General features: G+C 34.8%; 1 protein-coding gene across 1 annotated transcript in view; it reads right to left on the bottom strand.

The window, feature by feature from the left end:
• Window positions 1–943: 943 nt before the first annotated feature.
• Window positions 944–27,500, bottom strand: part of LOC136847849 (homeobox protein Hox-A7-like) — a 52,395-nt gene continuing 25,838 nt past the window's right edge. The window contains exon 2 of the mRNA XM_067119830.1: window positions 944–8,181. Coding sequence (XP_066975931.1) covers window positions 7,931–8,181 — 251 coding nt within the window. The 3' untranslated portion in view covers window positions 944–7,930. The remainder of the gene's footprint in view (window positions 8,182–27,500) is intronic.

Genomic DNA, 27,500 nt, shown 5'->3' with positions numbered 1-27,500 from the left:
CAGCGGCTGCTTTATGAAGTCGGCAGCGTTTTGTTTACAGTGGTTCATGAACCCCAAAGTCAGCCATGATGGGGGTAGGCCTAGAGCGATTTCACATCGCCACTCCGTTGGCTGATCAGCTGACAGCGGATGGCAGGCACAACGAGCGCGTCATGGTTGTCATGGTAACTGGCAGCCTGCCAACGCTCGTGATGTACGATGACCTTAGCAACACACGGTGGCCTCGGGGCGTCTGGGATGCACGCCGGCTGAAGGCTTTCGTCTAGTCTTTTACTTCGTCAGTATTCGCTTGTTTTGGCGCTTTGATTTGCCTCTTAGCCGTTTCGGTTGTGGTGTATTCGGCTTTTCTTGAGGGTAATTATCATACAAGCTGAGTGACCGTCGTGGGAGGGGTAATGTCCCGCCCTGAGAGGGAGGGATTATGAGGCTCGTGAGTCAGTTAGTGCACCACGCGGACGACCACGTGGAAACATGAGGGTCTTTTTGTGCTCTGCTCCAATGTAAACCAAAAGGCTGAAATATCCAGAAAATAAAATTCTTAAACAATATCAAAATTGGAACCTCAAAGAACTTACCATCTTCTACCTTCTCCAGTAAAAAAAAAAAGTTACTGCATTTTTCTCATCCAATCTTGTGAAAAAATGAACCACAACAAAATGATGAGATGGATTTCTTGTAATATTTTTTTTTTCAACAGAATGATGAAATGAATTTCTCGTAATTATTTTTTCAACAATGATGAAATGGAATTCCTGTAATTTTTTTTCCAACAAAATGATACATTGGATTTTTTGCAATTTTTTTTTTCAACATAATGATGAAATGGAATTCTTGTAATTTTTTTCCAACAAAATGAAACATGGATTTTTTTGTAATTTTTTCCAACAAAATGAAATATGGATTTCTTGTAATTTTTTTTTTTTTTGAAAATGAAAGGCAAAAAATTCAGTAAAGTTTGTATTGCGAAGTTGTTCTCTATGTACAGACACATTGTGGAGTGGCACACAAACATAAACAAATAGTACTCGTATAGTACTTGTCCAGTCCTCAAGTACAATAGGTTTGATGATAGGAAACTTCTGAACTTCTTCAACCTCGTAGACATGAACATTTTTTTTATCATTAGAGTTTTTTCTGCTGTAATTGAAAAGAATATTTACATACAGGAGTAAGCGAGGTTTTACATGTTATATAAAAATTACCACTGAAATCATAATCTAAATTTGGCTTCTCCAGCTTGAAACTAATGAGTAAATTCAGTTCACTTCATAACGAACACTGTTTATATATATTCATGTTTACTTAATGGATCGTTTTCTTAATGATGATTAACATCACAATTACAAACTGACAATTGGAAACATTTTTACATTAGGTTATTATTACAGCTTCGTCATTTGATAATAATCTGATCTCTTTTATTCCATTTTTTTTTTAAGTGGCAGGTTGAATATTATTCCACTGGCTGCTGTCTAAAAAAATAATTTTGAAGGACAAAATTCCACCATACACAGGAGCCCAAGCCGGAGAAGCCCTATTTTTTAAAATGACATTGGGATCTACACTGACAAAATTATTGCCTTGGACTATAAAAAATAATTAAAGCAAAAAAATTAAAAAGTTAACTAGTGAATAAAAAGCTGCCGTGGCATTTGAATGTGTAAAATGTACAGTAATAATTATGATTCGAAATAAGTTATATAGTTTTGCATTGATTGTTATTGTGAAAGAGTTCATGATGCAGTTTCATAAAATGGCGAACCAACGTTCTCACACTATTTTTCTCACAAGTTTTTTGGGCGAACGTTGGCGTCGTCACTATTATAACAGGACATGAGGATCGTGAGGAGAGGACCCTGAGAGAAATCCTTCATCGTTCTTTCATTTTTATTTTTATATTTGACCTCACATTTTTTTCCACTTTTTTTTTTAAAGTCATCATCACAAGAATGAAATCAATTGCTCCCAGGGTCTTCTTCTTCTTGGTTCACTTCACCTCTGGATACACGGCACATGGGATCAATAACAACAAATGCAAGCCGGGTCATAAAAAATACATATTGGTAGGAAAGCCAGAAGCACTATGCAATACTTACAAGCGTTTCTATTTGGTTCCGATACTGCTTGGTATGCTTTACGTATATTGTTTTCTTCACGTTTGTATACAGGATTACAAAATATAGAACACCTATGAATATTAAAACTATCATGGTACAACACAACTGCTCTACAAAAATCCAAGAATCAGCTGTTTCATGAATACACTTCAGGTTCCAGGCCTTGTAAATTGGATACAGTCCGCATGTACTTTAGTTTATTAATTATTATTATCTAATAATGGATACATGTAGGAATACATCATGATCATCATGGGAACGAATAAATTAAATAGAAAATCTTCTTCTTGAGAAAATAAATGAGAGAGAGAGAGAGGGAGAGAGAGGGAGAGGTAGACAGAGAGAAAGAGAGAGACAGACAGACAGACAGATAGATAAAATAAAAAAAGTGAGTTTTTTTTTATCTTATTTTCTTCATGAAAAAAGTACGAGTGTATGAGACCTAAAAACTAATGAGTTGACCATACAACAGTACGTTCTGGGTATACCATAGTGATTCTGCAACAATCAAAAAAACAATTTGTCCAGCACAGTATGAGAAATACCCGACTGTTGTCTTTGTTGAATACTCTACGCTTGAATTAAACCTAAAATGTTCAGTCACACTTCTATAACACTACACGTCATTACACTGGCTACAGGCTTTCGTTGGTTGAGTATGATAAGTTTAGTATACACGGCTCGTATACATGGAGTTCAGAAAATAACACTGAGTGTATTTCATTATTACTAAACAGGAGGAGGAGGAGGAGGAGGAGGAAGAGGAGGAGGAGGATACCCTCGAGAAAAAAAAACATCATCTCTTCGACAGAGAAAAGACTTTGGGAAAATAAACATTAGGGGGAGGGAAAAAAAATTGCATATAAAAAATAGAAATGGTAAAATGTCACCAAATAACATAAACATAGTGTACAGTAATCATAATAATAATAATAATAATAATTAAAATAATAATAATAATCATAATAATAATGGATACTAGTCACAAGTTATTATTATAATAATCCCTCAGGGTCTCTGTTGTCGTTTTTCGTCAATCGGCCGACTTTGATTTGTTTCTTATTTTTGTTTTTAAAATCTTCGTTCAATAGTTTGTGGCAAGAAGGGGCCTATATATATATATTATACATATATATATATATTATTATTCCAGTTCACTTTTTTTTCGTAAGAAAAATTGTTGTTCTTCGAACTGTAAATAGACTAACATTTAAACCTTACTTATAACATCTCCACACAAGGTACTATACCGAGTGACAGTTGTCACTCTCTACCTCTACATTACCAAGATGAATACATATTGAAGACAGAAGTGAGAAATAGTTCCACAATATTCAATATCATTAACATTAGTATTTCAATACTTACAGAGAGAGCGAGAGAGGGGGAGGGAGAGAGAGAGAAAGTGAAGGAGAGAGAGAGAGAGGAGAGAGAAAGAGTTGACACATTAGTATTTCAATACTTACAGAGAGAGAGAGAGAGAGAGAGAGAGAGAGAGAGAGAGAGAGAGAGAGAGAGAGAGAGTTGACGAAGACCCACGTGCGTTGCATTATTTCAAGATGTTCTAACATAATTGTACAAATTAGTGGGTAATTATTCAGATAAATCATCATATCGATCAGCAACTGATTGTGGTGGGATGTAACCATATACACATAAAAAGGTAGAAGCGAATAAGTTATAATAATGAAAAAGAAACGACCTTTTTTTTTTTACTGTTTTGAGGATGTTCAAAAGACGACCTTTTGATCAATTCTTTTTTTTTTTTACTCGTAATGTGAATTTGGCAACATTTTTTTAAACCACGGGGACGTCTCGTAAGCAACTTCTATTAATTGGAGTTTTTTTTTTGTATCTTGCAATAGAAATTTTTGATTCATTAAGTTAGGAGTGAAAATAGGAAAAAAAAATTTCGTTTGACTCGAGAAAAATTTTTTTTTTTTTTAAATCGCTTGACTTGAGATTTTGTTTTTTTTTTAACTCAGTTTGATTTTGAGAAAAAAAAATCTCGCTTGACTTGAGAACATTTTTTTTTTTAACTGATTTTGAGAAAAAAAAATCGCTTGACTTGAGATTATTTTTTTTTAACTCAGTTTGATTTTGAGAAAAAAAAATCTCGCTTGACTTGAGAACATTTTTTTTTTAACTCTGATTTTGAGAAAAAAAAAATTCCAATGAATGGGAGTCGTTTAACTAACGCTTGTAGATTAAAAAGGAGGATTTGTGTTCGTGCAACTAATCCCTGAAGTTTACCTCTGTCATACATACTCTTGGGTATCTTATCTCCGCCAAATCAAGACATTCACTACAACAAGACATCAAGGTCCCAATCCTACCAATCGTTATACAAACCTCGTCCAAAATATCCAATTCAAAGATAAAATACAAGCTATAAAAATTGCTCTTTTAATTATTTTTCTTATCAAGAAATGCAAAGCTCAAAAAAAGTCTCCCTTCTAACAGAAAGGAAGAATATGAGATCTATCTTTCATTACAAAATATGTCCCTTTAGATTTAGAACAAATTCTCATTTTTTTTTCATTTTGACTTGCAGCTGTTTGTATGAGCCAATGGTAGTTGGACAATGCCTAACCTTCAGTTAGACCAAATATAATAATTGCATTCCCTAATTTACGAAAGTATATATTTCCAAGAAGTTTTGGTATTCAAGACATATTTCTTGCAAATACTGGCAGAACAACTCAGGAAATCATCTATCTGCCTTTCTTGGTCATTATTTTTTCTTCTTACAATAATCCACAATAGATGGCCAAAAAGAATAAATACGATTTTCTAAAAAGTGCAAAATAATTAGGAGTATCACTTAACTTAATCCTAAGTTACTCTGCCGTCATTTTTTTTTCTTCACTAAAATAAAAGAAAAAATCCTATTGCACGGACCTAACACCCGTCTTTTAAAATATTCTGTGCATTTAAAAATAACAGGTCTAGTAATGTCCTATTGGGAAATTGCCCCTTCCATATCATGCACAGCAAATACCCTATGTTATCCAAAACTGGTTCCATCTGTACAAGAGACCATATTATAAGCCTTAAGTTGAGAGAGAAATCTACACAGTCTTATCCTGTCTTTTTTATCTTCCTGTTTCTTGACAAACAACGCAAAATGAAAATGGGGTTCGAATGTTAATTTTTCTTGAAGAGACGGACAAGTTTTCTATCTGTAATACAAAACAATAAAGTATTCTAATTATCAGAGAACTAAGAAAAAAAAATATCATAAGAATCCTCACGCTAAATCATTCCAAACCATCGTTTTTTTTTTTATTTCCCTTTCACTAAATCTGATCTCGGTTTCTTCCCACAAAAAGCATCTGGAAGGAAAAGGAACTTCTGGTTTGTGGTCATGTTTTTTTCTTTTTTTTCCCACTTCAAGGTTCTGTTAAGTACTTGTATTTAGAATGAGAGCAATGAATTCATGGGGCCTGAATACAACCCCCCTTTTTTTTTATTTGTAAGAAAAGTAAGCCTTATTTTTTTTATTTTACTTATTTACATTTAACTTTTTTTTTCTCTCTCTCAGATGTCGATGGTATACCATTAAAAGAGTTCGGCCTTCCAGAGACTCCCATGCAAGAAACGAACAATACAATCCTTCGCAAAAACACCTGAACCACAATGAGAGGGACACCACCGTCAGTCCTCAGACTTAGCTCACGCTACAATCTAACTACGTAAATCATGAAGACTCAGCTTTGGAAGGTACGGTTTTCAAAAGTATACTCTTTGTGTCGAAAGATGTCTGGATGGAAGTGGATGATGAGTCAATCTGTGAGAGAGCGATGTGAGAGGATCGGCGAGTCATAATGGGAAGGGGGGTGGGGGGGGGTTGGTTAGATGACCATGAAGAGTTATAAATACGGATACTTCAAGCATGACTGGATTACTCATCAAATCCTTGTACAAAATGAGTGTGTGTGAGTTAAGATAGTTCGTCAGCAAAACTGTCCCTAATGAATAACCTTGTACCATAAAAACGATTTATGCAGCGGCGTCAAGGACTCGTGAAAAATATCACAACAATGCCTTCCAGAGGTGAGTCTCTTTTTTTTATTTATTTACCCGTCCGTCACAAGCATCACACACACAGTCGGCAGAATAGCATTATATGGGCAACAGTGGTATGTATATAGCACGCGCGAAGCAGAGACGCAACACTTAAAAAAAAAAAAAGAAAGACATCAATCGATTTGACGTACCCAAAAGAGAAGAATGGGGGGAAAAAATGAAAGATCATTGAGCACAATATGTGGATACTTTGTGATATGGACTGGTTTCAGGACTTGCCCATACAACTGACTATTCCTCCCGCAAAATGACCACTACGTTAAGAGAGACCTCTTCCATAAACTGGTCCCTCACAGTAGGTGGAAAGGATGCTACTACGCACCTATCTTTATACAGGTATATATTATATAAAAGAAATAAAAACTGGGGAGAGAGGTTGGGGGGGAGAGAAAAAATACAGTAAAGCCATCATTGCTCGTGTACAACAGATCATCAGACCATAAGAACAACTGAACGGTACAGTCCAGTGCAGTACACCCCTGTAGATTCTAGCCACCTTCCTATGGAGACCGTTCTATAGAAGGTGTCAGTCAATGAAAATTAGGGAATCACCTCGGAGGGGGGTGGGGGGGACGACCATCTCTGCGGATCACTTAGTTTTTTTTGTTATTACCATTACTTACAACCTCTGTGTGGTATACTAGTAGTATAATAGGAGTACCAGTCAATAACACCTATTCAAGTTTCACCTCCACTACAATCTAGCATATATCGTCTTATATACTGGGTTGTTACTAGCGGGAAACATCAATTCCGTATCGAAACTCTTTCTTCTTACTTATATTTTACACAAACCAGAGAGTAGGAGACACATCAGGTTTCTTATTTTATTATTTTTAAACAGCTAGAGACTCTCCTACGTGAATTTTTCTTCTTCTTCTTTTTAAGTTTTTATTTTTTTTTTTTGGTACTGGCTAGCGAGGGGACTGACGCCTGACATGGTATAGGGATCGAAGACATTTTTTTTCGGAGGGAGATACAAACAGAATAATGATATAATAATAATAATTATTGGCTGTTATTTAAACTCCTCTCTGGATCATGGAATGATTTGTTTATAGTCTTTCCTGCTGACTGTATATATATATATATCTATATTGTCGTTGGATGAAGAAGGAGGTATATATCTTCAGTGTAAAAATGATGATTCTCATAAAAGTGATGAACAGAAAGGAACACAGGTCACTGCAAATAAGGCTCTTATGATTTACAAAAGTTGAAAACAGAAGACAGATCGAGAGAGAGTATATATATATATTTATATTATATATATATATATACCACGTCACTGCTTGACCCGGCTCCCGAAGCCCCTGTGGTACTGGCACTCGTCGTCGCAGGCTATTGGATCCCGGCATGAACACCAACTCAGAACACAGATGAATGCACTTTATTGTTGTTATTATATATTTTTTCAATTTTTCTTCTTTTTATTTTTGAAACTTTTGCTTGCTTCCTGGCGCCTTAGGGAAGAGAGAGAGAGAGACGTCACCTCATAGCTTACATATTGTAGTCACTGGTATATTCCAAAAAAAAAATTTTTCTTTTTTTTCTTTTTGCCAATAATTGGAGAGATGCACTGTACAAATGGAGCACATTATACGTAAACTATGTAAAATAGCACTTAATTATCCAGTATATAAAATGGGTCACACACACTCCTCACTGGCACTTTTGCATACCCTTTTAGGTCAATATTTGGCAACCGAGCCACAACACATAGGTCACTGTGTGGGGGATGTGGGGGTGGGGGTCTCTGATGAGAGGGGGTTTCCGTTCTCCACTTTGCTCTTGTTCTCCTTCTTCCACTTCATGCGGCGGTTCTGGAACCAGATCTTGATCTGGCGCTCCGTGAGACACAGGGCGTGGGCGATCTCTATCCTCCGCCGCCTCGTCAGGTACCGGTTGAAGTGGAACTCCTTCTCCAGTTCGAGGGTCTGGTAGCGAGTGTAGGTCTGTCGTCCTCGTTTCCTCTCTGCGAAGACAGACGGAGAAGAAACAAGGTTAATAATACTGCTTTGAGGTCCCTTGCGCAAGAAAAGCTTAAATTAAAAATAAAAGGTTAAATTTTCAAATATTTCTGAAGGAGAAAAAATAAGGTTAATAATACTGCTTTATGGTCCCTTGCGCAAAAGAAGCTTAAAAAAAGGGGGTGGGGTAAAATTTCAAATATTTCTGAAGAGGAAAAAAATTAAGGTTAATAATACTGCTTTATGGTCCCTTGCGCAAAAAGAGCTTAAATTAAAAAAGAAAGCTTGATTCAGATATTTCTGGAGAGAAAAAAATTAAGGTTAATAATACTGCTTTATGGTCCCTTGCGCGAAAAAAAGCTTAAATTAAAAAAAAAGTTTGAATTTACTAATATTTCTGGAGGAAAAAAAATTAAGGTTAATAATGCTGCTTTATGGTCTCTTGAGCAAAAAAAAAAAAAGAATTAAAAAAAAGCTTAAATTTACAAATAATTCTGAAAAGAGAGAAAAATGAAGGTTAATAATACTGCTCTATGGTCCCTTGCGCCAAAAAAAAATGCTCGTTAAAAAAAAAAAAAGGTTAAATTTACAAATATTTCTGAAGGGAGAAAAAATAATTAAAGGTAATAATAATGCTTAAAGGTCTCTTGAGCAAAAAAAAAATATATATATAAATAAAATAAATTAAAAATAAAGAAGCTTCAATTTACAAATATTTCTGGAGAGAAAAAAATGAAGTTTAATAATAATACTGTTTTAAGGGCTCATGCGCAGGAAAAAACACAAATAAAAAATCTTAAGGAGAGAGAGAGAGAGTGTTAACTTAATTTTAGAAAAAGTCTTAAATTTACAAATAATTCTGAAAAGGGTGAGAAAAAATGAAGGTTAATAATACTGCTTTAAGGTCTCTTGAACAAAAAAAAATAAAGTTGCAAATATTTCAGGAGAAAAAAAAATGAAACATCAATATTACTGCATTCAATCTTCCTGCGCAAGAATAACCTAAATTTAAGATTATTTCAAGATTATGTTATGCTTTTGCATCTTGTCTTGGTTGAGGGCCAAGCATACCGGTAGGTCCTTTTACATGAAACCTGTAAGGCAAAAAAACGTGTTATCCCTATTAATAAAATGTACTGTCCAAATCTGTAAAGCATTAAAAAAATATTCAAGTTTACCACGAGGCCTACTCAGCTCGTTGTATTTTAATAATAACATTTTTATTTATTTTTTTCTTTATTTTTTTTCCTTTCTAATAACTGATCGCTTCTTTCTGTAATTCCTATTACTTTCTGTTACCTCTTTCAAATGGAAACCCAAATTTCTTTGGAAACTTGAATTTCAAGTCAGTGGCCCCTTTGTTAGGCTTGTTCCATAAGCTATGCATAAGGTACATCTTCTGAGTAATAATAATAATAATAATAATAATAATAATAATAATAATAATAATGATAATAATAGCAGCGGAGTAAAACAGATCTTAGGTAATAGCAGTTGCAATATACAATATACTCTATATATGCAAGGCAGAGAATGCAACCATTATGGAGATATTCATTACATCCTTCTGTTTAGAGAAATCATCGATCTCGCACACACTGCGTTAAAATTACATACAATGATTCACTACAGAATAAATTCCCTTGCATTTTGCCCCCCCCCCTCCCTTGGGTACCGCCAATTGCACTCACATGTACACTGTAGGCATTATGAGTTCTTTGCAGTGTCCCTTCGGGCCCTAGCTGCACCCCCTTTCATTCCTTTTACTTTCCCTCCGTTCGTATTCCTTCTTCCATCTTAATTTCCACCACCTTCTATCTTACTTTCCACCTTTTTCTAACAATTGTTGCATAGTGCAACTGCGAGGCTTTCCTCCTATTAACACCTTAGTAACCTTTTTTACTCTTAACTTTCCTTTCAGCGCCGAATGACCTCATCATATTAAGGTCCCAGCGCTTGACCTTCGGCCTAAATTGTGTATTCTATTCTATTTCTGTTCTTACATTCTGCCGTTTCATTCTTACGCATGGAGTCTACTCACAAAACTCATTTCACACTCATGAATAACCTCACGCGTGAAAATCTCCCCCCTTTTTGCGACTAATCCAGCACATATCCCTTTTAATGTCGTGACACTTAAATGAGCAGTCTTTACAAAAAGACAAGAGAGACAATTCTTAAAATTGCTGTGTCGTAACTTTTCCTTCTTAAATTACAGACTGTAAGGTAGGTAAACGTGATTTAGTTTCAGGATGACGATAATAATAATAATAATGCTAATAGATTCACAATTTCGTGAAAAACAATCTGAGTAATAAAAATCCACAATTATATGGTATATATATTACTATGTAAAATTATATTTACCATATAATTGTGGTGCACAATTCAGAATAATATACTCAATAATAATAATAATAATAATAATAATAATAATAATAATAATAATAATAATGAGAGGGCTTTCCCATATCAGTAGCACTATTTAGTAAATGAACTCGTATGCTTTCATAGCTTTTGCTTTTATAGCTCTAAGTACAACAACGACAATAATAATAATAATAATAATAATAATAATGATAATAATAATAATAATAATAATAATAATAATAGTAATAATAATAATGAGAGGGCTTTCCCGTATCAATAGCACTAATTAGTAAATAAATGAACTCGTATGCATTTGCATAGCTCTGAGTGCAATACTACTTTACATAAATATTGTAATCTGACCTGTAATTTGACCTTTGACATTTAAAGGACAAGGTCAAATTAGCTAAACTTTCATTCCAGTTTCTCCTTCAAGGTTAATCATGTCAAGGTCACCAAATGAATATTTTGACCCAAATTTCACCAAGATGCCTTCAATAGTTTTCACGTAATCCCGAAAAAAAATTTTGAAACAAGCAAATCGAACTTGTAGCACGACCATTGACTTAATAATGTAAGCGGAAGTTTTCTCAAACATACTAAATGCTGAGCTTTCAATACTCAACAGCGTAATACTTTTCCATTATTCAGTTTCAACTGTGAGTTGTAATGCCGTCAATGCACCTTATGTGTTTTACTGTGGCAGCACTACTCAAGGAATCTTTACAACGTCCCTCCATTTAACTGGCCACTTTTTCTTTACTGTACCTCCTTTCAAATATTCTCTCTTCCATCTGACTTTCCACCCTCTCTAACAATTGCTTCACAGTGCAGCTGCGAGGCCTTCCTCCCGTTACACCTTTCAAATCTCCTTACTTTCAATTTCTCTTCCAGCGCTGAATGACCTCATAAGTCCCAGCGCTTGGGCCTTTCGCCTAAATTCTATATTCAATTCAACTAAGAATTCCAGCGTCTATGTCACCTTAGTACGCGTCTCTTGCTTACGTAGGTTATAAAGGATAAGTTTTGCTTGGAAGGAAAATACAAGAGATTCTTGTATTTTCAGTGTACTTAAAGGTATGGACGTACTACTGATAAATGTGTTACATGTGTAATTATGTGGGTGTGGCAGTGTTCTCTAGCCATGGTAGTATGCTGAATTTTCGTAATACGGTGTGCATGTGGAAATTTAGTGTGAAATGGCAACTGTTCTCAGAGCTAAGATAGACAGTAAACTAGATAGTGAACACAATTGCATCTGATAATGTAACATAGGAAACATAATGTATTGTGATTGCGATGTACTTGCGTTTGAATTATTTCAAAATAGGAAAATTACAAGTACATTCTCCTAAAAGGTAGTACAGAATGTTGTGAAGCTTATTTTAATTTGAAAACCTTAATAAATGCGAAGTATGTTAAAGACACGAAAACATCTACAAAGTTAAAATTAATTAATATACTATGAGATTAAAAAGCTTGTACGAGTATCGACTGTTGTAGAGCAATAATTCACGTAACACTGTATACTAGGAACTCCCTCACACGTAGCTCATCAGGTCTAAAGTATGAAGTACCTTTTTCGAATCCAATCGTAGACAAGGTCATGCAACCCCTTTCGTTTCTTTTAGTCTACCTCCTTTCATATTCTCTCTCCCATCTTACTTTCCTCAAACCTCTCCTAACAATTGATTCATTCCTCCTGTTACACCTTTCAAACACTTTACTGTCAATCTCCGTTTCAGCGCCGAATGACCTCATAGGTCCCAGTGCTTGGACTTTGGCCTAAATTCTATATTCAGTTCAATTCAGCAGATGAGATGACTATCGTAAGTAATTCGAGAAAGTGAGGGGAAACTCTACGGAAAGATTCGTGAGAAGTAATGACATACAATGACTCTTTCTACTTAAATGCCTGATCCTTCAACTTTGCCCGCCATTAAGAAATCAGCGTAGACAAATGTAAAGAAACTCAGTAATTAAATGGAAATTGCACTTGTTCCTTAAGAATTTCATTATACAAACGCGAGAAGTATCAACACACTAGTTAAGGAATGGCTAAGAATCACCATAGATTTTTTCATTGCACAGTTGCCTTTCACCACTGTGCCTCAAGTTATGAATTGACAGCTGCACAAAAGATGATAATTCATGAGTAAAATATGTGAATAAGGCTGAGGACTTAGAAGAGCTATTTAGAGTAATGCTTTTCCTATTAGAATTCAGAATAGCTGTTTAGAGGAATGCTTTTCCTATTAGAATTCAGAATAGCTGTTTAGAGGAATGCTTTTCCGAATAGAATTTAGAATAGCTGTTTAGAGTAATGCTTTCCCTATTAGAATTCAGAATAGCTGTTTAGAGGAATGCTTTTACTATTAGAATTTAGAATAGCTGTTTAGAGGAATGCTTTTCCGAATAGAATTTAGAATAGCTGTTTAGAGTAATGCTTTCCCTATTAGAATTCAGAATAGCTGTTTAGAGGAATGCTTTTACTATTAGAATTTAGAATAGCTGTTTAGAGGAATGCTTTTCCTATTAGAATCTAGAATAGCTGTTTATAGGAATTTTTTTCCAATTAGAATTTAGAACAGATGTTTAGAGGAATTCTTTTCCTATTAGAATTCAGAATAGCTGTTTAGAGGAATGCTTTTCCTATTAGAATTCAGAATAGCTGTTTGAAGATGCTTTTCAATAGAATTTAGAATAGCTGTTTAGGTAATGCTTTCCTATTAAATTCAGAATGGCTGTTTAGAGAATGCTTTTACTAACTAAATTTAGAATAAACTGTTTTGAAGATGCTTTTCGAATAAATTTAGAATAGCTGTTTTAGAGTAATGCTTTCCCTATTAGAATTCAGAATAGCTGTTTAGAGGAATGCTTTTACTATTAGAATTTAGAATAGCTGTTTAGAGATGTTTTCTATTAGAATCTAGAATAGCTGTTTATAGAATTTTTTTCCAATTAGAATTTAGAACAGATGTTTGAGAATTCTTTTCCTATTAAATTTAGAATAGCTGTTTAGAGGAATGCTTTTCCTATTAGAATTCAGAATAGCTGTTTAGAGGAATGCTTTTCCTCTTAGAATCCAGAATAGCTGTTTAGAGTAATGCTTTTCCTACTAGAATCATTTGACCATTATAAGTTGCAGGGTTGCCTGTCCAGAATCCCATTTCGGGATCCCTACCTTGTAGGAGCTCTTTGTGATACTCGGAACATAATCTCTCACGAGAGGAGGTTTTCCTAGGCACCAAAGGATAATTTTATCACTTGGTAAGGATTTCCTTTATAGCACATTTGATCAGCAGATATCGAAAGCAGTCAGATAAAACACTATTTTACCTAACAGTTCCAATCTTCATCGAAGAGGCATCTTTGTTTGTACATAAGGTGGGAATGAAATACGGCAAGCACACAAGCCAACAGGTTTTACCCTTTGGTCAGAAATTAGAGAATAAATAGGTTAGAACAATAAAGAAAAAACTATCGTAAGATTTTGAGGGCAAACGAAGGTCAGGAAGATGGAGCAATGAATGTGTAATTGACGGACGGTGGAAGAATGGAAGTGGCATTTGGAAGCGAACGGAACAGATGGCGTTAGGGTGCAAGAAGAGTGACTCACAGAACAGGTGAAGCAAAAGTGGTAATGAGGACCATAAAAAAAGATCTGTAGGCGGAGAGAAGTTTTTATGGACACCGAAGCTAAAGTGTGTTAATAGTTTATGAAGCAAACTCACCTTTTATGCAAACAATGTATGAATGCTGAATGTGAATGAAAGAAAACTGTTGCGGCTGTTGAGACGATAATGGCATATGTGAAGTAAGGAGCATTTAATGGATAAGAACATTTTTACAGAATGGAGAAAGTATATACAATTCAAGTGAGAGTTGGTGAAAATTGCTGGATGGTGAGAGAAAAGAGAGACGTAAAAATTGCTAAACAGATGAGAGAGAGACAGAGAGAGGTAAAATTGCTGAATAGATGAGAGAGAGAGAGAGAAGAGAAGACCTAGAGAGAGAGAGAGACGTAAAAATTGCTGAACAGATGAGTTAGAGAGAGACCTAGAAATTGCTGAATAGGTGTGAGAGAGAGAGAGAGAGAGAGAGAGAGAGAGAGAGAGAGAGAGAGACCTAGAAATTGCTGAATAGGTGAGAGGTGAGAGAGAGAGAGAGAGAGAGAGAGGAACAGTTGCTGAAGGATGGATACTAGAGGTGTTGGAACAGAAAGGGCCTTTCATCTCCAGGAAGAGTGTCGGTGTTTTGTGGATAGGAGGGGATCATTGTTTGTGGATGGATCAACGTGCTATTGATGAGCATTCGGTGTCATATATGGAGTCGTTGATGATGATGTGGAAGTTTCTGCACGAGGGGTTCATCCTAAAATATTCAGCGGTTTGAGGATGAAAGCTTCTGTGATTATATAATATATTTTTGCTTTATCTCCAAGCTTGACCCTATATTTGTGGGGAAATTATATTGTATGTATGTATGTGTATGTATACATATGTATCACATATATACTAACTATATATATATTTACATATATATATATATATATATATATATGTATATTATATATATATATATATATATATATATATATATATATATATATATATATATATATATATATATATATATATATATATATATATATATATATATATATATATATATATAAAGAATAAAGACAGGGGAGAACACGCAAACAAGTGGAGGAAGTCATATTTATTCTACTGCAACGTTTTGAGCCTCATTATCCAGGCTGCAAAGGTAATAATACCTAATTAGTAAAATAAAATTAGGCAGCAAATATTAAAATATACAAAATTATCCATATTAAACAAGCAACTAAAAACAGAATAAATATGGCTTCCCTTCCCGGCTTGGTTGATGTGTTTCCCTCTGTCTTCATTACGTTGTTGCGTTTTTGAGAGATCTCCATCTATTTAATATATATATATATATATATATATATATATATATATATATATATATATATATATATATATATATATATATACACATACACATATGCATGTATGTATGTATAAATATTTATATAATATATACTGTATTTATACATGCATATATATACATACATTATACATACATATATATTATATATATATATATATATATATATATATATATATATATATATATATATATACACATACACACACACACACATTACATCCCTTAGATAAATAACAATAAAATGTTGAATGCTCAAGGTTCCCGTTCGAATAATGGAAGAAAATTCAGCCATTGAGTTCAAATAAAACTGCTGAAGTCTGGACTGCTCTCCAATGGCTACGGTGGATTACAGAACTCAAAAATCATAAGGGACACAATTACAAGGGGGGTAGGTGGGGGTGGGGGTAGGGGGAGGGGAAGGATCATGAGTAATGAGGTGTAATAAATCAGGAGGGGCGGTATTGTTGCGGGATAATAATCGACCAAGGTGAAATTTATAGAAATCTGGGGATTATTGATAAAACGGATCTTTCGGAATAAAGAGCGAAGAAAAGTATTGGGGAAGTATTCGTCAAAAATCGGTCTCGGTGACAAAAGCTCGATTTTGGACGGGTGGTGAAAAGGCAGTTTTTTTTTTAAAAAGTGAGAATAATTAATGACCCATAAAAAAATGAAGTTTGCTTATAATTCTGATATTTGGTGCGAGATCGGGTTGAGAGTAATTTATACTTGTTGGTCCAGTGAATAATTTTGTTTAGATATAACAGTTAATGTTCTTAGTTTTCAGATGAATAAACGATGGTGTTTCTTTGCATGTATGCGTACATAGGTTTAGTGTAGAGACTCATGCAAATGTATGATTTTGTACGTTGATCTATCCTGCAATAGTTTTAAACAGATCAAAGGAATTCATCCATCATTAAGACAATACAAAGCTAAGTTAAACTGGTATTTAGTTTACAGTTTTACTAACTACTTACATATATATATATATATATATATATATATATATATATATATATATATATATATATATATATATATATATATATATATTTTTTTTTTTTTAATGCTGAATTATATAACATTAAAGTCCCTGCATTTTTAATTATGGCTAAAAACATGAACAGACGGTTTGATGTTCTACGTACATTTGTTAGTTTTCTGTAAAGAAAAAACTATTGAGATATTTATTTGTCTGTCCATCGCCCTCAGATCTTAAAAACTACTGAGGCTAGGGGCAGCAAGGTGGTACGTTGATCATCCACCCTCAATCATCAAACATATCTCAAATTGCAGCCCTCTGCCTCAGTAGTTTTATTTCATTTAAGGATAGAGTTAGCCATGTGATTGTGCGTCCGGCACCTCTGTAGGTGCCAACCAACAGCACCATGGGACCTTGGCTGAAAGTTTCCGCATAGGCCGCGGCTGAAAGTTTCATATAGTATTATATGCTGTAGAAAAAACTGCATTGCGCCGAAGAAAGAACTGCTCCGCACACGTATTCAAGAAATGAAACGACCAAGAACAGTCTTCATTACTGATGAATTGGACCTCACAAGAAATTAAAAAAAAAAGTTTCCATTTTCGTGTGCATAAAGATTAGTTGTGAGTTATACAGTGACTTGAACGAGGCTCATGAAACCATCTGAACCCAAATTTAGATAAAGTAAATGTAAAAACATTAAAAAAAAAATTAAAACTTCTCATGGCGTCAGTGAATTGTTTAAACTTCTGCAGGCATTGGCAGGTTTGGTTAACAGAGACTTATAACTTCTACTATATAAATTTAGTAAAAAATGAGCCGAAGGCAATCAAGTTTTCTGTACACCCGTACAGCGTATACAATCAAGGCCACCGAAAATAGATCTATCTTTCGGTGGTCTCGGTACTAATGCCGTATGGGCGAAGCCATGAAACTTTAACCACGGCCAGGTGGTGAATCTCTTATATCGTTTGCCAGAAGCACGATTCTAGCTATGACAATCTTAAATAAAAATAAAAACACTGAGGCTAGAGGGCTGCCTTAATAGTTTTTAAGAAGTGAGGGCGGACAGACAAAGCCGGCACAATAGTTTTCTTTACAGAAAACTAAAAAAGGCTTAAATGGCTCACAAATATTTTGTTGTCGTGATGATATATATCTAAACCATTAATGTTCCTGGGATTTTTAATCTCTATAAATGGACGCTTATCGTCATTCTGAGCGTCCCTCAAACCAGCTGTATAATTAGACTGTCAGATGATGCACTTATTAATTCAATTATTTACTGGTAGTTAATATAATTCGTAACATTTGAAGATTGGGAATAAGTCCTACAGCCATTTATTGATGGCTGTAATTCTCATGTACACGATAATTATACCAGTTTATTTCACTTACTGACATAATTATAGTATTAACTGTAAATCGAGTTTTCTTTCGTTCAATGATCATTTTTATCTTGACAAAACCTTTCAGTTACTGGTAAAACTAAATTTAAAAAATCAGTTAAAAACATCTTACGATATATTTTTTTTAATTCAACGAATATTTATTGAATTCTCACCACCTATAGCTAAGTAGGTATTATTAACTTTCTAAGTAATAATAACAATATTACTTAGAAATATTAAATACAATGACATCCATCCTAGTTTAAATAGCACTAATACCTACTTCACTGACAGCATGGTAAGCAGACATATCAAAGTCCCTTCCCCTTATAAAAGGAGTCCAGCCCTTGGCTTGATATATTGGACTGCTTAATTCAGCTGCTTTCCACGGAAACTAATCACTTAGGCCACTTCCTTCCTTGGCGTAAATTCCTGAGATATATGCTGGTATTGCACCAGGCCCGGTTTTTTTTTTGTCAGACCCCTAGGTTAGGTCAGGTTAGGTTTGATAAGGTTGGTTAGGTTAGGTTAGGTTAAGTAAGGGTGGTTAGGTTAGGCTGAGTCAGGTTAGGTTACATTAGTACGTCCAGAGTAATTTGGGTGTGGGAAACATAACGAGATTATTTTCAAGAAAATTCTGTGATTAGTTTTTAAAATATGGCGTCCCACTTTTTCAGGGAGCGGTCCCGGTACTCTGTTACATCTTGGGAAAATGCTTTCGGGACGAATAAGCGGTTAAGGAGATTTATATGGTTATTTAAAATGGTTATTCATGTGGTTATTTAAAAGCAGAAAGGCGTGCGTCGTTTGGTTGCATACTTATTTTCGATGCGTTTCTGTTATATGGAGACGTTTTAAAATGGCCTCCTCGGTGAGTTTTTTTTTTTTTAATCACTTCCATGATCTAAAGAAAGGGGGGCGTTTGAAGGATGTGCCTTGGAAGTGGGGGCAAGAGGCTGCCTGGTAATAAAATATATTGTATTTAACGTGTACGACTTCAATTTCTAATTCATATCCAATAGGCCTCTCAACCTATGGGGCATATTCACAATACATTTTTGTGCATATGAAGTAAGGAGGAAGCACTGAAAAGATATTGGACAATGGCACTTATCGAATCACAGGGGCATCAGTTGATATCATTATAAGGTTCTGAATCATTGTCCTTTGTAATTTGTTGGTAGAACATCATTGTATTCTTGAATAATGATACGATATGGCTACTGAATTGCCTTTTAATTCATTCAGTAATCCCGCGAATATTTTGAATAAAATTATTCTCTCTCTCTCTCTCTCTGTGAGAGTTAGAAGGGCTCGTTCCATTTTATTTTCTACAAACACAAGGGTAACCCACTGAAGGAAATCCGTAGAAGTACACATTAAAATTTTGGATATTTAGTCTACGTGCAAAAAAAGCCTACCCCATCCATGTGCTTTTCCTGATAATTACAGCCTCGTATCCAAAGAACAAGATCAGGGATGCCTAAAAGCAGCAAGCATTTTTAATAAGCGATTGCCATAATTTGATTTTAATGATTTCATTTTCGTCGTTTGCCTTTCGATGAAGTCGGCCAAAAGAAAAACGAGCCTGATCAATGGTAAGTGTTAATGGTCTCTGCAGAGTTACAGATAATATCAGACTTCAAGAACAAGAACGGAGATGTCTAAATATTCACACATTTAATAAGCAGTTGGCGTAATCTGATTTCAATGACAGTTTCCTCGATTTCGTTTTTCGATGAAATTACCCTAAAGAAAAGTGGATCCCATCAATGACAGCTCATAATAGCGCACTCACTAACACAAATACCTGACCTCTACGATTTCCAAGCTTAAGGATCGTTTGCCTTTCTTAATTAATTAAGCTATTAATAGTTATCATTATAAATTACGAGAAGGGAAGCTGCCTTTTGATTTGCTCTAACAACATTGAATGTTATTTTGCATGCAGAAAGAACCTCTCCTTATAAATATATGGGGAGTAACACGAAGTTTCACATTTACATATTTTGGTGTCATGTATTGCTGCTAGATGGCGCTTATTTGATATTTATAATTACATTAAACATAATGTTTGCGATAAAGCGTTAGAAATTTTTTCTTCACAGCGGCTAGCGAAAGTCAGTTTTGTGAAGGCAAGTTGCGTGTCTCAGTCTGTTCATATTTTTATATACAAGTAGAGACACTTTTAGGTAGTGTATGGAGAAGCATAATTATGTACTGAATTACTGAAATAACCTTTTACGTTGAAGTCTTTGGCTTCAGTGTGATCATATCATGAATGGGTGCTGAATAAGTTGCTTGCACTTATTTAGGCAAACTCAGTATTGTATTTCCCTTGACATCTGCTGAATTGTATTCGTGAATAATGATACAGTGATGGCAGTTAATTCTCTCTCTCTCTCTCTCTCTCTCTCTCTCTCTCTCTCTCTCTCTCTCTCTCTCTCTCTCTCTCTCATACACACGTTTTGTTGCGATAACTTACAAATTTCCTACTGAATTTTATATACCATTATTATAGCAAGGCTGTGCTTTCAGATATATGAAACAGTTTGCACATGGAAAGCTTACATGCCAGTATCCTTGAGACGAGAGAGAGAGAGAGAGAAAGAGAAGAAGAAAGAAGAGAAGAAGAAAGAAAGAAGAAGAAGAGGAATTTAGAACAGACGAAAATTCACGGAGTGTCCTTGAGACAAAGGACGAGAGAAATTCACGTGCTCAGTGTCAGAGAGGACGAGATAATTTTTCACGAATGACATACACTTGACAAATATCAAAAAACTGTCGTTTTAAATTGACAAAAATAATTTTTGTTCAAGGTTTGGGAAGAGAGAGAGAGAGAGAGAGAGATAAACACAGTGGATACTTACTAACAAAGCATGAACTTCCTATCCGATTTTATTTTTGAAATAAAATACAAAAGTCTGGGAGAGAGAGAGAGAGAGAGAGAGAGAGAGAGAGAGAGAGAGAGAGAGAGAATATATGAGCTAAACACACAGCGGATACTTACTGAGTAAGCATGTACCTCCTATCCAATTTTTATATTTTCAAATAAAATACAGAAGTCACGAAGGCCACGCCACGTTTCCATCTTCGTAGCCGGGAGATATAACCTGTCAGATATTGCAAGGCGTAGCCCCGACCCCTCCATGATATTTCGGATGTTATTCACCGAGCAATTCGTTTGCAACCCCGGAGCAATCACGGGGGGCAACTTTTCCCCTGACGAGGCATGGCCACAAATATACCCGTAATTCTTCCCGGAGGGTTCAACAAATGGCGAACTCGGGAGATCCCTTCTGGAGTTTCTTTGCAATATTCATCCTCTCTCTCTCTCTCTCTCTCTCTCTCTCTCTCTCTCTCTCTCTCTCTCTCTCTCTCTCTCTCTCTCTCTCTCCTCCAGACTTTTCTATTTTTTTGAAAAATAAAATTGGATACAAGGTTCATGCTTTGTTAGTAGGTATACACTGTGTTTAGTTCATATATTTTCTCTCTCTCTCTCTCTCTCCAAGACTTTTCTCTTTCTTTTTCTCTCTCTCTCTCTCTGGAAGAGGTTCATTTTTGTTAATTAAAATATGGATTGTGTGTTTATCTCTTTCTAATCTCTCTATCCATTGTGTGTTTATCTCTTATTCTCTCTCTCTCTCTCTCTCTCTCTTTCTCTCTCATTAAAACAGTTATCCCACCAGTGCAGCAGAAATCATTTCTATGCAAATTCCAAAGTAATAGTTCGGTATTTACCAGGTGTACGTTGTTCACAAAAAAATTCTCTCTCTCTCTCTCTCTCTCTCTCTCTCTCTCTCTCTCTCTCTCTCTCTCTCTCTCTCTCTCTCTCAAAACAACTGAAATTCGAAAATATTCACCCTCAAAAAATTCCTTTCTTTAATCGCACCTTTCACCGGAGACAGTGACGAAAGTTTTGAAGCGTTGAAGAAGAAGAAGAAGAAGGAAATTAAAAAATAAAAACCTTTAAACTTAAAAAGTCTCTCTCTCTCTCTCTCTCTCTCTCTCTCTCTCTCTCTCTCTCTCTCTCTCTCTCTCTCTCTCTGAAGTAATGGCAAGTCATTAACTAGGGAGAGCAATTGGGGGAGGTAAGAATAAACTAATGAAAAAATGAATTTTTCAAGTGTGGTACGAGAGAATATGACCGCAATACATCACTAGAACATTAGTGGAAATACGATGACTCGCAAGGAGAAGGTAATATATCGATGAGGCAAGAGAACATAAATAAAAATAGACTAGAGAAATAACTTTAGCGTAACAGTAACCAGAGAATAGTCCCTGTTCCTGCATTCATATACTATCAGGCAAGATCTGATTTTGGTGGGGGGATTACGGGCCATTTTGGTAAGAAAAATCATTAAAATAGAGAAGTGACTTTGGTGTATCAGTAACCAGAGAATAGTCCCTATTCTGGTATTCATATGGAAGACCTGATTTTGATGGGGGATTAAAGGACATTTTGGTAAGAAAAATCATTAAAATAGAGAAGCGACTTTGGTGTGACAGTAACCAGAGAGAATAGTCCATATTCTTGCATTCGTATACTATCAAACAAGATCTGATTTTGATGGGGGATTAAAGGCCATTTTGGTAAGAAAAATAATCAAAATAGAGATGTAACTTTAGTATAACAGTAACCAGAGAATAGCTCCTGTTCTTGCATTCATATACTTTCAAACAAGACCTGATTTTGATGGGGGATTAAAGGGCATTTTGGTAAGAAAAATAATTAGAAAAATAACTTCGGCGTATCAGTAACCAGAGAATAGTCCCTCTTCTGGTATTCATATGCTATCTGACAAGACCTGATTTTGATGGGGATTAAAGGGCATTTTGGTAAGAAAAATAATTAAAATTGAGAAATTACTTTGGTATAACATTAGCCAAGGTTATTCCCTATACTTGTAGTCATGTACATTCTAGAACAAGAATATTGTTAATGGGAGAATAAGGGCCATTTTGTCAAGAAAAAGTATTAAAACAACTATGGTGTAACATTAGTCCAAGAATAGTCCTTACACTATTAGTCATATACTGTACACTCTAGGACAAGAATGATTATGATGGGGATTAAAGGTCATTTTGGCAAAAGAAAAATAAATTATATATATATATATATATATATATATATATATATATATATATATATATATATATATATATATATATATATATATATATATATATATATATATGGTGTAACATTAAACCTAAGAATATTCCATACTGGACTCGTACACTCCAACAAAATTATTTTAGGAGAAGACCATGGGGCCATTTTGCTTGAATGTCCGCAGTCATGAACACTCACTTTATATTTTTAAGTAACATTTATGATTAATTTCCGTCAAATTCACCTCCCACTAAATAACTAACTGTCTATTTAGCCGAATCATGTGGGATGCCTAAATGGAGGTTGTAATTTCTTCACCTGGAATGTGTCCTGCGGCTAACGAAGGCTTAATACATTACTGTACTGTACGTGTATGAACGTCATCGGTAAGTTTAATAAGTTAAATTCCTCCCACGATATGTACTATTATTAACTGTGGAATATTTTGCAACACTCGGTAAAATATCTGAATAATTCGGCAATGGAATTTGCTTAGTTGAAATACTAAAGTAAGTATTGTTATTATTATTATTATTATTATTATTATTATTATTATTATTATTATTATTATTATTATTATTATTATTATTATTATTCGCTTTTCGTGCACATCAATATTATTAGTCAATAATTGTCCAATGTTCATATTTCGATGGATGAAACAGCGTATTTTTTACAGCAGATATTCTTTATCTTAAAGAATTACAGCAGGTTACTGAAACCTGCTGTAAAAAATACGCTGTTTCATCCATCGAAATATGAAAATTGGACAATTATTTACTAATACTGATGTGCAGGAGAAGCAATTATTAGAAGAATTGAGAAAACTCAGTATAAAATCAATTCGCAAAGTGCAGCCATTTTATTCAACAAAACTTACCTCAAAGAGGATCTTCTCCCTTCGTACATTATTATTATTATTATTATTATTATTATTATTATTATTATTATTGTAAAACATTTGACTAATTTGGCAATGGGATTTGCTTAGTTGAAATACTAAACTGAGTATTATTATTATTATTATTATTATTATTATTATTATTATTATTATTATTATTATTTTTATTAAATTGACATTATTATTATTATTATTATTATTCGTCTTATTATTTTATCAAAGCAGCATTTCCTGTAGAAAGAAGATACATAAAAAACAAGACTATATCATATACATTTTATCAAATATATCATATATAATAAGATATATATAAAAACAAGATATATAATATATATATATATATATATATATATATATATATATATATATATATATATATATATATATATATATATATATGTATATATATATATATAGCAGCAATGACAATAAAGGGGTGAAGAAAAGATCTTTTTAAGCATGATCCAATATATCTGTAACTTTGAATGAAAATATAAACAAATTCTCATAAAACTAATGAGCAGTAGATGCTCAGTCATTCGATGACGCAACACGAAACAGAAAAACTGAATGCAAGAGAACTATAATGCAATACGGTCAGTGAAATACATTGAACATAAATTATTACTGCATGAAACTTATAGAGAGAGAGAGAGAGAGAGAGAGAGAGAGAGAGAGAGAGAGAGAGAGAGAGAGAACTATCAAGAATACGGCTAGTGAAACTGAAAACATAAATTATTACTGCCTGAAAGAGAGAGAGAGAGAGAGAGAGAGAGAGAGAAAGAGAATGAACATAAATTATTACTGCCTGAAAGAGAGAGAGAGAGAGAGAGAGAGAGAGAGAGAGAGAGAGAGAGAGAGAGAGAGAGAGAGAGAGAGAGAGGGAGGCAGTATGCCTACTGGATTATAATCATATCAGAGCCGCGACCTCTAATCTCGGCTTTATCGGCCGCCGTAAAAATTAATCCCTTCGCTGAAAACAAAAACCGTATGCATACAACTAAAGAGGAAGAGAGGCGATGCAGACAAAAGATTTCCAAGTAGGGTCAAAAGGAGACCTCGCATTTAAGGGCTCAGGTCATGATAGTTCGTCTTTAGGTAAACACTCTGCCACATTTATGATGCCGTGGCGACATGCTCGAATTAAGGCTCTAAATGGCTGTGGCGAAATCCGAGGGCACGTTTTAATATATCTGTCTGTCTATCTATAAATCTATCTATCTATCTATATAGCTTTGTAGCTATTCTATATCTATCTATCTATCTGTCTATATATATATATATATATATATATATATATATATATATATATATACATATGTGTGTATATATATATATATATATATATATATATATATATATATATATATATATATATATATATATATATATATATATATATATATAAATGAATGTCTCTTCCTGTAATACTACAGTGTAATATGAATATAAGAAGGCCCATAAAACACTATTTAAACGTTGCAACCATATACTTCGGGCACTTGCTTCTGTGCCCCTGTTCACTGGTAGAATATCATATATATAAATGTATGTGTATATACATATATAAATACACACATATATATACACATATATATATATACAAAAATTATATATATATATATATATATATATATATATATATATATATATATATATATAATATAATCATACCTATTCACACTATCACTACATAATTACGTCATATATAAAAAAAAACGAATCTTACACCAATGTGATTGCGTTCACATATGTAGACGTGTAAAGGTGTGTAAGCGCACATGTTGTGACGTCATCTACCACCTCAAGAGGCCTCAAGGAAAAACTTATCTAAAAAAAAAGACTGCAAAAAAAAAAATATTATTATTATTATAAAAGAAAAGCAAAGCCAAGTAAGGACCGGCGATCAGCTCAAGCAAGACCATCGACTTGAAAAAAAAAAAAAAACATTATCTCCGCCGTATCTCCTAAATAAATAATATGATCAAGAGAAGTATATATATGTGTTTGAGTCTTATGTGTTTTTTTTTCTTAAATTTTTTTTTTCTTCTCTTCTCTTGGTTGGACTCCCCACACTTTTTCAAATAGATGGAGTCCATTAGTTGATGCCGGGTGGACCATTTGTACCGGTCCGCGATCGCCGATTTTAGGAGTGCTACAATCCGTCATCTTCGCGTATGATTGGCACCACAAAGAAATCCATTACTGAGGGGCTTTTATTAACATGAAAATGTTCACAAGATCTTTTTCCCGCTAGGCGTACCCGCATGCCAGACGCTCACACAGGTGGTGGTACTTTTTTTTTTTTTTTTTTTTTTCATTGTGAGGAGGGGGGGAGAGGGAGGGAGGTAGGAGGAGGAGGGGGCAGTGATGGGGGTAAGTGGTGGTTGGTACTTTTTTTTTATTGTGAGGGGGAGGGGGATGGAGGAGGAGGAGGGGGCAGGTAGTGGGAGGGAAGGGTTGAGGGATGGGGGGGAATGGGGGAAGAGGGACCAGAAAGAGAAGGGCAACGGTAGAGAGAGGAGAAAGAGAGTGTAAGAGGGATGGAAGAAATGGCGGGGGGGAGGTGGTGGTGCTCGGGATACTTAGGAGGATGGCAGTGGGGGTATTACAGACACACAGACACACGCGTACACTTTTTTACGGGGAAATCTTCCGCGATGAGGATTTTGGCAAATGACCGGTGTCTATTCATCAAGAATGCAAGAGTAATCATTACATGGAAGGAACCCAGCTTTATTACAGCCCTCGCCCCCAGACGCTGGAGTTCGCCGCAATTATTTAAAGTGAAATGGCACACAGCGCCGGAGCTCCCAGCCAAGACTGGGCCATATTTTACCCCCTCCAGTCATTCGTCAATGCCAAGCCGATGGGCGTGGTCGCCACTCGTCACGCCGCCTGATTGGCTGCCCGTTGACAAATCATTAATCAGCAGGAGAAGCATAATTATCATGGCGCATCAGCGATGTCGGTGTCTAGACCCTTACACAGATGTGACCTCCCCCCTCCCCCTGCCCGCCACATCACTCTTTGTCTTTCAAACTAAACATTACACAACGAAATGCGCAAATAACTATCAAGAGATTTGCCAATAGTCGATGATGATGACGGTGATGCCCTCCGTCGGAATGTTTCCTATACCGAATGTGAAGAAAACATTCAACTCCATATTCTTGTTCTTATAAAACCTCTTGTTTTATTTCTTGGTTGAAATTTGGCATTAAACTACAAATACTCTCATATCTCTCAGACAATAAAAAAAAAAAGCCACGTATTGCATACCCGAGTTCCAATACGTGGCGCAACTCGATCCCGGGCATATAAGTGATTTTGGTGGAACCCACATCATTTGGGCACCGTCATCTTTGAATGGCTCCAAACTAAAATGGTGGTGATCGATATTTACAACATGGAACGTGGGAGACACCATTCCTTTGGTGAATAGATTCTGATTACAAATATTTTTAAAATTCTGCGACATATGAATTGATATGACGACAGAGGTTAATGAAGATACAGCGAAGGCGTTCAAGTATTACGTTCAGTAAATGTAAAATTCATCAAATATAGGTTATATATAT

The sequence above is a fragment of the Macrobrachium rosenbergii genome, chromosome 17 (assembly GCF_040412425.1).
Source record: "Macrobrachium rosenbergii isolate ZJJX-2024 chromosome 17, ASM4041242v1, whole genome shotgun sequence".
In the NCBI taxonomy this organism is placed as follows: Eukaryota; Metazoa; Arthropoda; class Malacostraca; order Decapoda; family Palaemonidae; genus Macrobrachium; species Macrobrachium rosenbergii.
Note: the sequence above shows the minus strand (reverse complement) of the source record. Positions and strands in the feature narration are given on the sequence as shown.